The sequence below is a fragment of the Platalea leucorodia genome (assembly GCF_965183815.1).
Source record: "Platalea leucorodia genome assembly, chromosome: 5".
Lineage (NCBI taxonomy): Eukaryota > Metazoa > Chordata > Aves > Pelecaniformes > Threskiornithidae > Platalea > Platalea leucorodia.
Genome location: NC_138827.1, coordinates 28,312,393 through 28,331,662, shown reverse-complemented (window position 1 = coordinate 28,331,662; position 19,270 = coordinate 28,312,393). Strand labels below are relative to the sequence as shown.

At 36.8% G+C, this 19,270-nt stretch overlaps 1 protein-coding gene across 4 annotated transcripts in view; it reads right to left on the bottom strand.

Annotated features, from left to right (window-relative positions):
• The window catches only part of FAF1 (Fas associated factor 1), a 179,971-nt gene that overhangs the window by 27,982 nt on the left and 132,719 nt on the right, over window positions 1-19,270 (bottom strand). For 3 of the 4 annotated variants that reach the window (XM_082312725.1, XM_082312727.1, XM_082312726.1), the window contains 2 exons: window positions 5,740-5,876; window positions 3,066-3,154 (listed from right to left, as the gene is read on the bottom strand). In XM_082312725.1, the coding sequence (XP_082168851.1) occupies window positions 3,066-3,154; window positions 5,740-5,876 (226 nt within the window). Of the gene's footprint in view, window positions 1-3,065; window positions 3,155-5,739; window positions 5,877-14,953; window positions 18,431-19,270 lie in introns of those variants that run through there. The other variant, XM_082312728.1, reaches the window with a different exon arrangement.

Sequence of the window (19,270 nt, the reverse complement as noted above, 5' to 3'; positions counted from 1 at the left end):
AACAGTGTGCTCCAAAAGAGGCAGGAGGTTTCCAAAATGTCGTCTGGTCACACAGCCGACAGGCAGCAAGCAACAGGCCCGATGGTTCATGATGGACCCAGAAGCCTTGGAGGGGCAGGGAAAAGAATGGGACAGCAGATTGATCTCCCTTTAAGAAAGCTTGGGAGGGAAAATGGGTGCCTAAATTATGCACCACCGTACCTCAAGACAGGTACGTTGGACTACTATGAGCACGCATATGCATCTCAATGTTTTTAAGGTATTTCTTTGAAGATTATGTAAGAAAAAGCTTAATCAAACACAATATACAAATCTAAAAATTAAATCCAATTGCTGGTTAAATGACAGTATTTTAGCACTTGACATTATAGAAATATGCCCCAAATTTGCCTTATTAAAATTCTCTGAGACTACACCGGTAAATTTTTACTAATACCTGGATACAAAAGCACAGGATTTAGCCAACCATACTATTACCACCAGCTAATGAAGTGACTCACTTGCTCAGGTGAGGTAAGTCGGTGACGCAGTTCTGAGCGTCCTGCCTACACCATCAGTCGATGATCAGTGACAGGGAACTGACTGTAAAGCGATTCCTGAACAGCTACAGCCAGCCTCACGGCGAACACCTGTACCATTAGCTGGCAGTGGTAACAGTCATCCTGTACCGAAATAACCATCAGAGGGCACTGCAAAACATGCTGTGCTAAACAGAATTATGCAATAGCTGTGTTGGAAGCTTTCATGTGCATGCAAGTTAAAAATCCAAAGTGGAGAAGTTGAGCTGCATAAACTGACTCATTAATGATTTCATGCTGTTATTTGCAAGTGTTTCCAGTTCTGTTTCTCTCTCACACACACTTCTGTTTACAGCAAAGCTATAGAGATGGCTTCTCTTTTTAAAACACAAAAGAATTTTCTGCGTATCTTCTTGTGGTTTTATGATGACTTATTGTTGTTATTAAGAAAACAGTAACAGAAACCGGACTCTCTATCCTGTTTGCTATTGTAATATTTGGGAAAAAGTTGCACCAACTGCAATAAGATCTTAAAAAAGAAAAGGTGTTGATGTTTGAACACTTGAAGTTGTCAAGTACAAGACTTACAAGAAAGCTACATGTTATGTAGCAAACCACAAAAAGACAATAATTTTTTTTCAGGCTAAAGCCCTCTATTGAGTACAGACTGCTTGTCAAATACTCCCTCTCTGGAATAGTAATTTCATAAAGCGAGGTTATTTTTTTGTTTTTAAACTTCCTGCTTCAAAGGCGAAGGTGTCGGAGATCACCTTTTCGGTGTGCTTGTAACAAGTGGAGCCAAGGTATAAGTAAATATCCTATTTGTGTATAGAACCCATAGCGTCTGGAAACCTGCCCCCAAAGTTTATGAAATTTTCCATTAGTTTTCTGAATGTCAAAGTGTGTTAGAAAAAACTCCTGTTGGGGAAGAAATGTCACTGGTGCTCTCAGTGACAGAAAAACAACAGGAAATGTGAGAGAAGACTACAGAAGACTTGGACAACGGTAGATTTTAGAGGAATGTATAAAAATTAATTTTCCATTCTCCCTACACACTTAGAGTAGGTAGAGCACCTAGAGTAAGAAGTCAGGAGACATCCGTATCACCACTGGGGGTCATACGTCACTGGACTGTCACTGTTCTTGGCCATCCAGGGAAGCACCCCCAGCAGCTCAGGGCACAGAAGCCAGTTCCCAGTTCTGCAATCATGGCCTCAAGGCTACCGAGTCTTCTCTTTCTTTAAGCTTTGTCTCCCTTCCACTCAGATTTTTCTCAATTGCAACCCCCCCTGGTTTTATCCTCCTAGGGGAGGCTTATCACTATCTGACCTGCCCCCACCTTCTTCCCTAAATACAGATATCCCCAGCTCTGGACAAGTGTTCTGGTCTCCTGTTCCTCCCTCTATTCCACTCCTATCAACTCCTACTTCTAGTTCCTTCTCCTATCCCTTACTTGCTGTTTTCTCTCTGCCCTTATATCATTTTCTTTCCTTCTGTTTTCTTCATTTCTATCAGCTTTTATAGTTTCCAATTCTGAACCCTTCTTGGAACTCATTTGTAATGTGAATTTTACCTTCTTATTAAAGCATTAAAAAAACCCATACCCGACATATTCCTGTTAAAATGCAATGAAAAATTCAATTATATCGTGCCTTGGATTTTTGTTGTAATCCTCATATTAAAATTTGTGTTCAGTATTAACAAAATTAAAGTCAATTTCTTTACCAATGAATTACAGGTAGCACAAATAAAGAAGAAAAAATGAACTACAGATATTGAGCAGATACCGTGCCTTCATATTATTATAACTGTAATCGGTAAATCTCGTACTAATGAGATACAAGATTTAAATGTGAAGAATGTGTTTAGTGAATTATTGTCAATCAATGTCTATACAACAGGATAAGAATAATCTTGAATGGCAACACACCTATTATTATAAATTCCTAACTAAGTACTTCATTACTTCAAAATGTCACTCTCAATTTATAGAGTAACAGATAAACATCTCTCAGCTGTATACCTCACTGTGTCTACCTCTATGTAATTGAAACACTGTTTTTGAAAAGTCTTGCCATCACTTACCCATTCTGCGTTGTTCTGAATGGTGATTCAGTACTAGTGTAGTTCTGGTTAAGGTTGTTTTTCAGTCCCCTTTTAAACATATATATGTAAGATATCAAGCTAATCTATTTTTGTTTTCTACCTATGACTTGAAGCTGGTCATTGGGAAAAAACCTGCTTGTCGTTTCCTTGTATGAGCACAGTAACCTCTATAATACCACTGTAAACGTAAACGGTTACTCATGACTAATATTCAGAAAAAGGAAACAAACTGAAAATGACAGTAAGCCAATATGGAGGAGTTTTTTTGAGAGACCCAAATAAATACACAAATGAGACTTAAAATTTTTAATCTCTGATGATGGAAGAGACACTAAAACACATCATACCCAACTTCATTGGCTAAAGAAACACCTGGTTAATTTTGCATCCCCAGTGATTTGTGGAAGCCAGTAGGTATCTGCAGTAACTTTCCACGCTCACCTCATCCTTTATGTCTTCCTGCTGCTGGGCACTGAAGATCTCCATAGCAGCCATCAGCCTCATCATTAGCTCATCCACTGTTGTGTTACCTAGCAACAAAGGAAGATAGCTGAACTTCATATCATTAAAGTTATTAAACAAAAAAGAAGTCATTTTAGAATTAATTCTTAAGAAATAGCCAGACTTTTTAAAAAAAAGACAGAGTAGAAAATGCAAGTATCTCAACAGAATGCTTTCAGTTTGCCTTTTTATTGAAAATTCAAAATTGTTTTTACAAACACATGTTGATCATAGGCTAAAATTTTATGTGGTTCAAATCTGAACAATTGCTTTTGTGCTTGCATGGTGTAACTCTATTTTTTCTTTTAATCACTGACATTAGAGGAAAGGTTTATAACCTTTCCTATATCTGGGGCTCCCTGACATGAAATAGATTTTACAGTTTTAGAATTCCCAGGTATAATCAGAGACACTGAAGCAATTGCTTAGTCAGGTAACAAAAGGTAGGATATTGGCAGCAGCATCCAAGTGGACTGGTTTAAAAAAACCAGAATACAGCGATCGAATGGATGTGTGCGCATGCATTTTTATTCAGGTATAACTAGTAGTAAAATTTCAAATATTATAATATATTGTCTTCAGTGTTTTTACTTCTGATAAAACTTGTAAAGCTAATAGCGAAAAAGTAAGTCATCTGTGTATATGTATCAAGACATAGAGCACATGCATAGGAAAATAGATACCTCCTCACATTTTTCTACCAGTGTGCCTCCAGTCTTCAGTAAGATTGCAAGATAAGTTTAATTTCCTACTAAGATGCACTCAGTCTTTTCTTTGTCTTCTTAAACTGAAGACTAGCCCACCCATTATAGCCACTTGTCACACTAGTTAAAAGGTCTTAGACCACGAGAAATGGTCTAAAACTATGAACTCTTAACACCTGCCAACCTAAACAGTCTTTGGACATTTGCAGGACAATACCAACAAGAGCTAGATTTATATTGGTGATGCTGGTCAAAATTTTAAAAGGCGTAAACTAACCAGAAGCCACAGTACCACTAAAGAAAACAAAACTGTCCCCATAGTTTCTAACCCCAGGAAAAAATAAAAATTGAAAGCAAACTTAGAGAGTCTGCATTTCAATAAACGCCACTGGGACTTAAGTTTCTATATTGTTGTATCTCTTCTGTAAACATGCCTTCTCACCCAGCCCTGAAAAGCCCTCATTGTTCCTGTTTCTAGCATTTGCTACCTTAGCAGAAAATGTTATCCCGCATGCTACAACACGCATGAGTTCAGAGACTACCATTCATTTGAGGGCATATTGTTAAAAGATACCAGTGTCCCAATTCATGGGAAAATAACAAGCACAGCACGCTTGATTTTTGTTAAAAGATAAATTTAAGTAAGGCTGCAATAGATCACCAGTTTAGTTTAGTATAGTTCACAAGACCGTTTGCAGAAAACCTGAAAAATCATTAAAACTTAATGAAAGCAATGAAATAGTTTGGATTATTTTATAATACAAAGCCGCATTATATTATGACTTTGAGTCACCAAGTTGCTAAAACAGTTAAGTAATTTAAGCCGCTAAGCACCACTGATTTCAGTGGGATAACACAGTTGCTTAAAGTTATACACATACTGAACTATGCTGCAGAGTTATAAAAACAAGAAAATCTGTTTATAAGGTTATTTGTATGAAGTAAGTTTTCTAAGTGACAGAAGTACCATGAATTAGTGTTATGCTGTACCTTGCACTAAGAAGACAAAATCCATGCAAAATTCACAATTTTGGCCATAGGAAGGAGCAATGCGGATTCCTCAAGAAAATGATTAATCCCATATGCAGAAAGAAACAGTAATGCTGTCTGCAAAAGGCAGTATTTCCTAAGGCTGAACTTCCTCAGGAAAATAAGGAGATCAGAATAAAGATCGCAAGCTATAAGCAATAAATAAATGAGGACACAGTGTCATGAAGGCAAACTTGCGGAGAAAGCAGAAGAAATGAGAGGCAGCCATTCTTCGATGTATTTTAATTTGAAGAGTTACTGAGAACAGCAGTCAAAGGGCATCACTCCAGATCTAAGTCATCTTGCTGTCAGTGAAATCAGAGGAATGGTTATGCCAGAAAGAACTGCTCATGTAAGCCAGAAAGCTTCATTTATGTGAGATTATATTAGCAACTTAAAATTCTTATCTGATTTGAGGTCTCAACACTGCAGGCAGGTCTGAAAAAGCAACTCATGTTCAAATATTAGCCCATTACATGCAACAGGAGTCCACATGTTAACAAGGAACTACACACAGAGAACTAAACACATTCTGGCACTACACAAAAAGTGCAGCCAAAATCTTTTGGAAATCAGTAATTGGAATGGATGTAAATTTGGAAAACTAAGTGTAGCTCCTTATTTAGGAGATTTGGCTTCTACTTTAAAAAAACGTGAAAAACTTAACCTATGATTTTACTACAGTCATGGCAACTTCAATCTCTAATACTATGTTAATTAACACATTTATGACTAGTAGTTATTTACACCATGGCAACTGAAAGTTTCTTGTGTGAAATAAATTCATATTCTGAACATCTTAGAAACGGTTAGCAAAGATGTCTTCTAACCGTTTCAATACTCACATAAGAATTACTTTTAATATAAAGTGAGAACTGTACCTTGTATTACATTCAATACTTCATTAGATGATCGTTTTCCCATAATAATAAGGAAAAGTGGAAACTGGTCTGTCTTCTGAGTTCGAATTGTTTGGGCTACAACACTCCCGAAGTGTCTAGTGCACATCGTCAGAAACCTATGTGGGGAAAAAAATAGTTAACATTGTAGAGATGTTTTTGAAGTTAGTTAAAAAAAAATTATGCTAAATTCAGCAGTTTAACTGAGTGTTATCTACTGTTTAACATCCAGGCTTCTGCATTCAATTCTAGAGCTCTTTCTTCCTTTTTATGATGAAATTATGAGAATATTTACAAATATGATAGATCTCAACTTGTCTAAATCAAAACAATAACTGGTTGAGACAGCGATTTATTTGATGGAGAATTCTATTTCTTGTTACACTATTCTGCAGGCTATAATTCAAAACTAACTCCCACTAAATATTCATGCTAAATCAATTGTTAGAAACTTCTAAAGAGAAACTAAGTAGAGCCGTAATCTAGTAAACATGACGAAGTATAAAAATAGTATAATTTCATACGAAAGCATAATTTAATAATGAAAGATCAAGAAATTGTTTTTATCAGTCATAGAATTAAAACGTGGTACTTCAGAATTGTATTTTCTTTTGTACTAGTGCCCTGCCAGTGACATACTTCACAGTGTGGTCTAAAAACAATAATTCTAAGCTTTTGACCAAAAAAGCTCTCAGATATTAGCATACAGAAGTCTAGCATTAGTATTCTTAACACGATCTTGAATAAATGAAAAAACTGATAAAGCTTTTCTCTTCCATTAGAGGACTGTTTGAAATTAGCATTTCTTTCAAGAGAAAAGGGTAGCTTATGATATGTTTTCAGATCTGATGGTAAAAAGTAAATGTCATAATAATAATGAATTATGAAAGACCAAATGCAAATATAGAATGCTTTAATAAGATCCAATTTAATAAAGTCTGTAAAAATAATGGACTTTTAATAACACGGGTCACAAAAGGCAAAACAGTGGAAATTCTGAGGACTAGCCACTGGTACAGGCTTATTAATTCTTAATTATGTTCATGAAAGGCAACTTAAATCGTGTGTTTTCTTATGCCTTATGATAATATTTTAGGTAACAACTACTCTGAAATGTATGCTCTAACTGAAGAGCAAAGTCCTGTTGTCACATGCATTAGAAGCCAAATCTATTTGAAAAGACAAACTGCATTAAAATGTCAAGCGCTCCAAGTCGTTTCTTCTCAAAGATACTGAAAAGATTCAAAATCGTAGTTTTTTTTAATCAATACATATTGTATCTAATAAAATGGCTAAAAATTGATAAGCCTGATGAGTACAACACTGGGCTTGTTTGAGGCACCTGAAGTATAAAAAAAACCCACCTCCTCAGAGACAATTTGTAGTATAACTATGGCCATAGCTGGATGGAAGGCAATGAGCAGGGGTAGCTAGCGAGTATTTCGAAGCCATAAATGTTACTAGCAAATACCTTTCCTTGCTTCCTTGATTCTCTGTCTTTTGCAATTCAGAACAATCACACAGAAAGACAATGTCAAAAAATGCCAAATAGGGACTGCTATATCAGAAATAGCTATGTAGAGACATACCATTTGGTAAAGATAAGATAAAGTGTCCATAAAGTCTGGACATATAAACTCTTAAGCTACATAATGTTTTTTTGATTTTTGCTTTTCAAGGTAGGAATACGTAAGTGAAATCTTGGCCTCACAGAAGTCAGTGGTAATCTTTCATGGCAAAATGACTTATGTGCACTCAAGGTTTCACTCCTGAAAGTAATAAAGACAGGGGTCAATTAAACTGAATTCCTGAAACTTGGTTATTAAAACTGTTTAACAGTCTTCAACACACCATGGAAGAAAAGCACTCAAGTTTCATGTGAAAACAAAATATTTAACTGGAGGTGAAAAAGTGCTGGAGAGAATACTGCTAGAAGGAACGAAACTCAGAGACTATTACAATACTAGTTGTATTAGTCAAAGGTGTTGGTGTGGTTTGTTTTGGTTTGGTTTGGTTTTGTTGTTTTTAATTAATTCTGTATTTAGTCAACTCATAACTCAGTCTCAAACTACGCTTTTATAGGTATGGATTTTGTATGCAGAGAATTCTGAATGAAGTAGGTATTTCAGTATATTAAAAGATCTCCTAATTTTTTTTTTTCCAGCAGATGAATTTTTATACATGGAACTTCTAGCTGATTACATAAAACCTAACAGACTATGATACCTCGAGGTCCTCTATAATCAAGGCTGGGAACAGGTTTCAGCTCCCTGGCTTCAGAAGATGGCATGTCATGACAGGCTGTTGTAAGGGTACACATACTTTCTTGGTTGAGTAACAGCAGAACAGGTGCCAGATGCCAGCATCTCCCATCATGTTTGTTTTTTTTTTTTTTTTTTTTTTTTTCCTTGGGACCACTTCTTAAAGCCCCTGGTGCCATCCGCCCTGCCCTTGCAAATCTCCTCCCTTCCACTGCTGCTGTTGCAATCTGCTCAGCTTGCAGGGAGAGTGGCCAGCTCGCTCACGTACCAGTTGCAAGAGCAGCACATGCCAATTCTGACCCGAATGCCACAGATTTGCCACCGCTGCCATCAGGCAGCCTTTGTCTTCCTTGGGGGAGGAGTGAGAAACAACTCCTTCCCAGCACTTCCAACTTTGAATAACGAATGTCCAGATTGCAGCATGGGCAGCTGCGATGAGGATGTTCGTGGGGGATGAATGACCAGCTGGTGGTTATCAATGCGTATCTTCAGAGCAGAGCAAATACACACGAGAAACTCTTCTCACTAACACGATCCATCAAAATAGATTCTGCCCTTTGGAACCAAGTAAGACCCCACTTGCCTGTTGAACTAAAATGTAGTAAAGCCAACAAAAATGTGAAGGCAGTCAAATGATGTGACACTGAATAAAGAGATAACAGCAGCAATCTCCAACGCCTACACAGTGTAACTCCTGTTCACCAGCGATTATTCACTCACACACATGCTCTTCGCCAGGTCAGTCATAAGTGCTCAGCAATTACTCGTAATGTCTCTTCTTTTCATTTTACTAGATGGGTAGGAATTAAATTTTTATCCATGATCCCCATTCAGTTTTTCCTCACGTCTTTTAATAGATTTTGCAACTACTTAACTAATTTTGCATTATTTTTCCTTTTCTGCCTTTACTGATTCCATACTTGCAGATCTTTTTACTTTCTTTCACATTCATATCCAGGAAAAAAAAAAAAAATCCCCTCTGTGCTAATATTTACTGTCAGAAGTATGTGAGTAGGACCAAAACAATTTGATGCAATAACCAGCATCTTACTCTGCACATCACTAACAAGGGATTTTCTTACTTTCATCTGAAGAGAAGTGTGCCAGATCTTTCAGTGGCATCTCCAGAGCTGCCAAGAGAACTGCCTGTGGAGTGCATCAAAGAGCCAGATGTCCCTCCGGGGAGAACTGTTTTCCACAACACGCTGGATTACTGTGATCTCCAACCAAAAGTGGAAATAGAGGAAGGCTGCCAGAAAGGGAGGGCAAATGGCACCCTACTAGTCCTTTTATTTTTAAATTACAAAAATATTCAAGGAGGGAGAAGTATGAGAAAGGCAAAAAAACATTTATGAAGGAAAAATCCGTTAAAAAAAAAAAAGTCTCGAAAGATACAAGAATAAAGTTCATCAAGAAAAGTAATAGTTTTGGCAGACAGCATCGTTTCTTTACTTCTTTCATGACTGGCTAGCAATGAAACCAGCAGTTATTAAAGCTACAGAATATACATGGACACTGAGCATGGCTTGACAAACACAGAAACAAACCCTAAAAAAATTACAAACTCATTTTTTTAAATGTAGATTGAACAGGTATTAATTCTTAGACATAGTTCACTCCTTAGCTAAAAGCAGCACACAGGAAAAATTATTCTAGTGAAATGAAGATGTTAATTTGGGGGGCTGCTGATCACTGCACAGCAGTTATCCCTCCATGTGCATAACCTGTGCGAAGAGTTACCAAGTTTGTAGCACATTAGTTTCCCAGAGAAGAACGTTATCGTTCCCTACCAGCTAATATGTGACACATTATGTTAAAATACACTCCTGGCATAACCGTTTTGTAATTTTATCATAAAATGGAATTTATTTAACATTACTTAAAAAAAGCACCTAGAAGGCAATTATGAAAAAATAACACCTTTAAAAATCTACTGAAAAAAGTTTAAAATATTACTGAGTCTCAAAACCAAAGGGAATACTTATTACAACTTAAGTCTGTGGTCTACCATAGCTCCTGATCTCAGATATGCTATGTAGAACTTTGTAAATGCTGGGGTTTAGCAATAATATGTTTTTGTGAGAACGCGCAGCTTTTAATTTTTAACAACAAAATTGGCCACCTCTGGCCAAAGTGCTGATCATCAAAAGTGTTGATCTCAGAGCTCAATATTTTTTGATCTCTGGAAAGCTTTTGATCTATATGATACCTATTTACACCACAAAAATATGTATTGCCTTTGGGGGGGGGGGAGCCCAAAGGAGAAAGCCAGTCCCTAGGTGGGAGATGGCAGCTGTTCCCTACGGGAGGTGTTTTATCATTCGAATAACTGGTATTATCTCATTGTTTCTTTATGTATCTCCTGCTCATGTATTATGTTGTTTCACATTTTTGTTATTCATATGGATGGGATCTACTGCAGTCAAGTTTGGATCCGTGATTACGCAAGATCCCTCCTTACCACACCACGAATGTGGACAAACAAACAAAAAAGCTGTGATGTTAAATACTTTAGAAAAATGTAAATATTCCTTTACTATTTCAATTTAAACAATTTAGTAAGCTAAGAGCATGCCTGGTGCCCAGTCCCTAAAGGGAGCATAAGGCAGAGATGTTCGTCAGCTCCCAAACTGTCATGTTCTATTTCCCAATGTGAACTGGTTCAAAGTGATTCTTACTCTTACCTAGTAGAGGAAGAATTTAACAAAGAACTGAAGAGGAATTAAAGGAAGAACTTAGCAAAGAATTGATGATAATGAGCAATAAAAGTCCTCTGCATTTCCATTAAAAATCACAGCGCAAAGCAGCTCCGCTGCCTGCTGCCCTTGGCCTTGATCCAGCAGAAGGACTCTCAAAGAGCAGAGGAATTCAGTCTCCTTTCTCTTTCCACTCAGAAAAGTGGCAACTGGCACGGCTTTGAAAGACACGGAAACCACCTACCAGTCATCACCGAAACCAAATATTAACTACTCGATGCCTGTCCTCCATTGTGGTATCAATTTTCAGTTACCTACTGGAATCAAATTGATGATACAATCTGATAGGACAAATAGCTCTGCATACATCCCCAAATTCATCTATCTTCTCAAGACATTACGAATAAAATAAAAATGTCAAGCAGTCATGGCATAGTATAGTTGCAGAAAGAGTAACCAAATCTAAAATGCTAATTCTAGCTCTTTTTTGTTTATCAAGTAAATCTGCAGAAGCAAACTAATGCAGAGCAAGCTGCATATGGTACATTGCAGCGTACTCCTGGAATGTGCAAAGAGGGACACCTGATGCTACATTTTGAATGTTTTTGTATGTTCAAACAAAAATTGAAAGCTCTCCTTTGTTTTTTGCTTTTCTTAAACTCTCCCCAGCACCTTAACATTAATTAATAATTGTATTAGCAAATCTGTCTAGGGCACTGAAGGGCAAATTCTCTTCCATACAGAGAGAACTCTGCTTTTAAATGTATGGACAAAATGTATTAAAATAAACAATTGCAGAGGATTTTAGATAATTTTTTCCTTATTTTTGTACCAACATAAATAACAGAGATCTGGTTATTTATTACAGTCTTACTCATATAAGTATTCCTATAGTTACTTTTAATTTTTACACACTGGTGGGAAAACCTTGGAAAAGTTCTTCCTAAAATTAGGCCCTTTGGCACATGGTGCCTAGTATGCTTCTTGCAAAGGACTTTTTCACAGAAAGGCTGCACTGGAGATGTTTTTTGCTATATCATCTCAGCCTGAAAGTCCTGCTCAAAAAGCAGCAGCAGGACAAAATCTGATAACCTCTTCTAAAATATCTAGTCCCTTTCAGTCTGAACCGGTGTTCAGTCCACAACTGGAATAATTTTGGGCCAAAAAAGTGTGATTTATTTATGGTCAAATACTTCGCAAGGCCAATCTTACGTTAAGAAACTTTAAAACTTCAGAAATGTCTGTGAAAAAAATGTAACTTCTTTCTTGAGCATGAAGAAAACAATGATGAATATTAAATATGCAAGATTTCTGATTATTTTTAATAATTATATACTGTGCAAAGTCAACATAAGACTCATTAAAATGTTAATGTAAAAATAACATTTTTGAATTAGGTATTTACATCTTTTAAAAAAGTAAAAGCTGAGCTCATGAAATGGCGTATTAAAATAAGCTTGCTATCCATAGTCTCCATAATACAGAGTTATTGCCTTACCCACATTGGTAGGGTGATAACTGTTGACTCAAACACAAAGGCGAATGAGCAACAGATACAAGGCATGGTTTACGGATATATAAAGCAGTGTGAATGAAATGATGTGGATATCCTCTTTAGTATCCACACGTTAAATATCCAGGGATTTAGATGTAAAAAGCATTATTTTATCCACTTTTTCTTTATGCGAGAGTAAAGCCTAGATGAGTGGGTTATCTATCTCTTCATAAAACATGGAAGATCTAATTTCATCCTGCAAGGTTCAAACAGATTAGGTAAATACTTTATAACCCCGTTTAGTCTAAAACACATCCCTCTAGAAACTCATTAATCCATCCTTTCGGATACCACTGGACACCAGACAAAATCATTGGTAAAAGTATAAATAAAATATACCTGGACCCCTTGCTAAAACGCTGTACTAAAAATGGAAAACACAAGATGTGCTTGCATATCAGTGGTAGCTTTGATTATTGCCTATCATATTAGAAAGGCATGTAATATATGATTTGCTAAAGAATATCCAAGGCTTGCTACAGGTAGATTTAATAATAACCTGGATAAGAACAGAGTGTATGTTTAGTTACTTTATAGATGTTAGTAAAGTGGGGGAAGCTACAAGCACATTGGAAGTCAGTCAAAGAATTCAGATAAATATTCACAAATTGGAGAAAGGTCCTGGACAAGTAAAATGCAATTCGACAAGGTCAATGAAAGTCTCCGAGTAGGAGGAACAATTGCACAAGTACAGAATAAGAATCAAGTAGTAAGGGAAGAAGAGAAGTCATGATGTGCAGAAGACGAGCATCGTATTGGGGTGAGTAAACAGAAGCATGGTTTGTACAACATGAAATAATTCTCTTTCTGTATTTAGCACTGAGAAGGCAGTTTTAGGCACAGTGCATCAGTAAAGGTGTGGACCAATTACAGAAGGGCCACATGAAGGTTGCAGTAAGAAATGTCTACAAAAGGAACTACAAGGAAAGGCTGAAGGAATCATGGTTGCTTAGTCTAAGAAAACTGCAGGAAAAAAATAGCACCATTTAAGTCCAAAGAACACAACAGCAGAAAGGAAGACAATACCTCATTGTCTACTGAGTGGACCAAGATACAATTGTCATTGATTGCTGCGAGAGAAACTTTGGTTAAATATTAGTGTGAGCTGCCTAAAGGCAGTGAAAGTCAAGTACTGGAACTGGTTATGGAGAAACACTGAAAAACCTCCCTCACACCAAAGATCAGGTACAGTTGAACGCTGTACAGACGCAGGTACAGTTGAAACTTCTGGCCAAGCATGGACTGAACACCGTTATTTGCAGCTCTCTGAGACCCACAGACAGTCAGAACGGTGACAAAAAGGAGAGCACAGAGGTCAAAGCAGAGTCATTCTAACCTAAAGGAAGAGGATGGGCACCTGCGCTTCTGCAGAGAGCTTTGTCCCGATTGCGCACCCGGCAGTACCAAAGAGATTCATTCACGCCTTTCAGCTGCATTTTGGTACAAATGATTCTGACTCTGCCAGCTCAATGATTTCTTCTGAAGGTTGACTTAAATACATAGATGCATCTGAATTTCTCTACAGCCTCAGTTCCATCCAGCATTAGACTTCACTGGTGCAGTTGTGGACTCCTGTATTTAGATGGACCTATGAATGACTTCTTTCTCCTTCCTCAAAGCAGCCCAACAAGTCTGTCTTGACTACCTGTTCTTATGCCTTCACCTCTTTTGCACAGGACAGAGTTTTGTTCTTTCACCTCTTCTGTTCAACAAGCTTAATAAACTATGCTGTAGTTTGAGTACAGTGGGATAGAACTTGCTTTAGGATTTAGTTTTATAGTGGGGACTTATAATTCCTGTGGTTTTAATTTTTTTTTTTTCAGGTGACCTTAAAGCATTGCTATAGGCATATAAAATGATGCACTGAAAACCTTAATCACATCAACAGAGAGACTACTTTCTATTTTTAGCTGAATATTACAGAGACATCCATATCTTACTAATCACGATCAGATTAAAATGCATTCTCTGCTGGTTTTTAGTTTTCCAAATTTGGACATTTTTAGACTACTAACATGAAATTACCTTGAAGTATATAAATATTTAAGCAGGGATAGTTTACCTTTTCTGGTGGGTATATAATAAACAGTTTAGCCATCATCTATATACAGGCTGTTTTGTTCTCCATCTAAAGAGACAATCACCTTTTATCCTTTTCCTTTTTTCTTCATTTCAGTGCTATTAGGAAACTATTCACAAGTCCAACCCCGAACAATACTATGCAGTAATTATGACTAGATGACAAAGAGATGTGAACAATTACCGAGCCCATTTTGAAACCCTACACTAATAAAGTCATTAGATGCTGCCCTTGCCATGAGCCTTCTAAAAGCTTCTGAAGTTACAAGAACACACGGCATTGTTCGTTAGGACAATCGCTGCTGGCAGAATGCAAACCTTGAGTTAAACCATGCTGCAAATTGATCTTGACATTCTGTTAAGAAAGCCACTAAAATCAAAAGCAAAGGAGAAAAGGAGAAAATGAGCGGGTGGGATGTAATCATGGAACAGAAGGGTTCCCTCCTCACCTTCTTTCCTCTTCCTCCTCAAAACAAACCATACAGAAAATGACGAACTCGTCTGGTGTTTGAGAACCTTTATTTTTAAAACATTAATTAGACTTTTGACCTGTTTTTATTGACTGGCACTGTATTGCTATTCAAGTAAATTAAATAAAATATTGCAAAATACAATAGAAAAGGTTTTCACACTGTTCTGTGAAACCTGTTAAGGATTTAGTGCCCAAAGAACACGTCCAACAGTTTTGCAAGCAACATATACAGAATCTACGGTCACTCCTGAAGAGGCAGGGAGAAATTAACTCACCAAGTCCAGCTCTCACAGACCCCACACCTGCAATATATTTGCTGAAGGATCAAATAGGATTGGGGAGCTGGAGTAATATGGTCAACTGGTCTTCATCCAGGCATGCATCATTCAGTAGGTTAGTATTAAGGGTCAGCAACTGTGAATATGGCTAATTACTTGATGACGGAAATTGCAGGTGAAGACAACCTGCTGCTGAGAAGCACTTTAGTCAATTAACTCTTTCCTAAGCTTAAGCAAAGTGAAAAACTATCATTTGAACATTAAAACTAACAAGTACCTGTCATCAGAGCTGAGAGGAGTTGGCAACACCTTGAAATACAGCGCCCAAGGGCAATGATATCAAAAGCTAAAAAGCTGCTACAGACATTCGAGTCACTGTTTTATGGTTTTGGCATTGCTTTGCTTGGCAAACATGTACATTGGAAATCTGTTAATATTATGCATAATCTATGTTTGTAAATGCTGTGTGTACAAACACAAGGGTATGTGTGCATGTGCAGGTATATATGTATGTATATATATTCACTATATAGCTGTCCCGGATTCAAATATATTATATTAATGTATATTAATGAATTAACAAAAATAGTTAGGCATGTGCTTGCATACATATATATATATATATATACACACACCTCCCATACGCATGCACATAATTATATTAGAATAATGGTATTTAGTCAACTCTTTGAAGTCAGAAAGTGCCAGAACTATAGCTGCTCATGTCTGGCTCTCCTGCTTATCTAATCCCATAACCTCTCTGGAAACCTGAGGAATTGCTTAGCCTATGCCATGGCCCAACGCAGCTGGTGAGCTGCTGCAGCCACGTGCTCGGACCAAAAGGTAGGGCCAGAATTGTCAACACCACTGCTATCAAGCACCACTGCTACTGCCCTGACACTTCCCATAAGCGTATTTCTGCTGTTTGGAGTGGCATGGTAGCAAATCTCCATAGCAAGCAAAGGAAAGGAAACAATGGTTTTTTTAAGCTCATGATTCACCCCAAATTGAGTGGAATATAACAAGAAAGTAAAAGATATACCTGTAGCTTTGTGGGTTTTTTCCCTCCTTTGACCATGGATAGCATAAGTGGTTGACTCCGCTACGCTGAACACGTTTAAGACTCAGCTGGACATGGTGCTGGGCCATCTCATCTAGATTGTGCTAGAAAGGTTGGACCAGATGATCCTCGAGGTCCCTCCCAACCTGGTATTCTATGATTCTATGATAAATTACAAGAATATTCCAAAAAGTTGCTCACTAAACTAAAGTCTAAACTACAGGTGATAAAGCTTTCACATAGATTCCTTAACAGTATTATAAAACCACCACGTTCTTTTCCTAAATGAAGCCTAATTATTTTATTATATTATTTTGTCCCTTTTAGAATGCTTTTCTTATTCTAGTAATGAAAAGATTCATAATTTGCAGCACTTACCCAATGTAATTGCTCCCTTTCCTGCAAAGCTTATGTCAGAGGCAATTAAAAGCTGTGGAAGCCAAAACAAACATCCTATTAACTGTACTAACTAGAGTTCTCCTTCAGTTTGACAAAGTAACAGTCCTGGGTGTGTGTAGTTAGAAATTTTAAAAAATCTGACTCCCAAAGTCGTAATTGCTTATGCTTTTGCACTACTGCTAACAGTTACCCTGGTGCTTGCACACAGCGTTTTACTTCCAGTCCTACCTACAGAACAGTCTTCACTCTGTTGCAATGGGTGTTGAAAAACAAGACTGAAAGATTCCAGCTGAAAAGTGCTAGTGTACAGTAACGCAGGATTCAGAGCACATCCCTACATCAGTGTCAACCGAGAAACATACTAAAAATCAGGAAAAATGACAAGGTTTTGGAGCTGTTTTTGTTCTACAGTGTTCAGGATGGACCCCCATTTCATTAATGAGAAAAAAGGAAACTACTATTAAGACTGGTTTTGGAACAGAATGATATCCATAGATGTCAGAAAGAGGAAAGCAAAGAGCAAGAAAAATATCAGAATACTGAAGATTTTTTGGCTTATGTGAGGAAAGTATTTCTATGTTTGAATTTATCCATGCTACAGTACTGAAAACCTGTCTTTTACTACTGACAATGAGGTGTCCCTATTGATTGCTGTAAAATAAAGTGGGCCTGATTCCTTTGATTTCCCACCCTGGCTTTTCCACTAATACAATTATAACAGCACAAATAAGTTGCTCTGGGGCTACAACAGCATGCAAAAAGCAGTTCCTTCTGTTGTTGCTGTTGTCCTCTCACCATTCAAATAAAAATCTACGTGCAACTGTATTCATAGGGATACAGAACAGACTGGGCTCCAAGACCACTGTTGTTGTGTCACATAATGAAGGGTAGTAATTAAACAGAGGAATCGAGTATTTATTTATGGGAATGCCCACAGTGCATTGGCACTTTCCGAAGGGAGAAGGAAGAATCATGCCCCCTCTGAAGAAATCACAGTTTAAGGAGCAGGATGTGACACTAAACACAAATGAGAAATTAGAATAATTTCAGCCAGCATGCCTTGTTTACCCCTTATTATTTTTTGACCTCACTGTTAATATGACAGTTTCTTTGTTGTTGTTAATAGAAAGCAAAAAATGAAGGCTTAAAAACCCTATCGTACTGCACAATCGGTGACTATGTTCATTGAGAATAGCTATAAAGCCTTAAACAAGCCCTCTATTTTGTGTTTTAAGAAGTGTCATAAGGAGTTAATAGGACACAGCTGTACAGGCTCTTTCTAATAAGCAGCTTCTGTCGCTTTGGTCACCACAGGTGTCTCTGTAACCTGCAAACTCTTATTACTAGTGTATCAAAGTTGTGCTACTTAATAGATTTCTTTAGTAAAACACAACAAAGCAATTACATGGCTGTTGATCGTCAGTCATAAAAAACCCCTCAAACACAGTTTTTCAAAAGAAACTACACTGCAATTTTTTGTCATTGTAAAATAAAAGAAACTAGAGAATTAAATAGAAAAGCGAACAATAGAACAGCAGGTAGTCAACTGAACTTAGCCACTACAGATGGTTTAGAAATAGTGTTTCCTTCTACACCAACTTGTGGGATAAAAGAAAAGGAGGAGGCTCCTTACTGCCCATGAATGGCAATACCAAAAGAGTTAAGCAACTTTCCAGTCTATGTATTTGGTCCCATGAAAGAACCTAGATGTTTCTTTTTCCTCTCTCTCTCTTTTCTTTTTTAAAAAACTTTTTATCTGTTTTTGTGACTGCTTTTTTCCATAAGCTTTAACTCTTCTCTAGAGTAACTTAAACTAGGAACATAGCTGCTGATTCATCCAATGACAAAATGCAGAAGGTCGAGTGAGGAATTCCTGTGAAACACAAGTGTCATTTAAAAAGTGTATTAGAAAAAGAGATTGTTCTGTTCTCCATGCCCACTTTCAGTAAAGAAATATTAACTATAATTTACATATTTAAGAATTGGAATGCATGAATGGTCTATTCTAGCAAGCCACAAGAGAAAGAAACATAAATATGTACGTTTCATTGTTCAATAATCAATGGAATTGTGTAAAAAAGCGACAACGTTATCCCAGCCCAAATGACTGTTGCATCTTTTGTTCAAAAGTTAGAATAACTCTCATTATAGTAATATATGCAAGACATTATCCTGGCAAGCAGTCGTCTCCTGTGTAAATAAAGGTGATGAAATAAGGTCCAAGTTAGAAAACCAAACAAGTCTGATTTCTAAATATAATAAGTATAATCATAAAATCATTATTTTCAATAGATTATGATCAACTGATAAATAACTAAAGGAAAGAGAGGTCTTAATATAAAGATAAGAAAATTTGTTGCTAACACACAAAAGATGTAGAAGGAGGTGGAATCTACAGTTTTTTAATGTCTTTACTCATCAGCAAAATGATGGCCTCTCTAAGACATAGGGTAGTTTTTATTATATTATAACCTATCAAAATATCTGAACATTATCAAAGGAATGTTCTGTAAGAAAATTGTAATTCCAAAAAGTTCATATGAATTGCAAGCTTCTAATTTTTTGCATAATCTGTTTTTAATATTAATTTATCACACAAATGTTATTTTTTTAATAAGATTTTCATTAACAAGAGTAGTTATTATCCCAGTCAGTTCTAATGCAGTTACACCTACATACATACAATTAGTGTCACATAATATTATGGCACTGC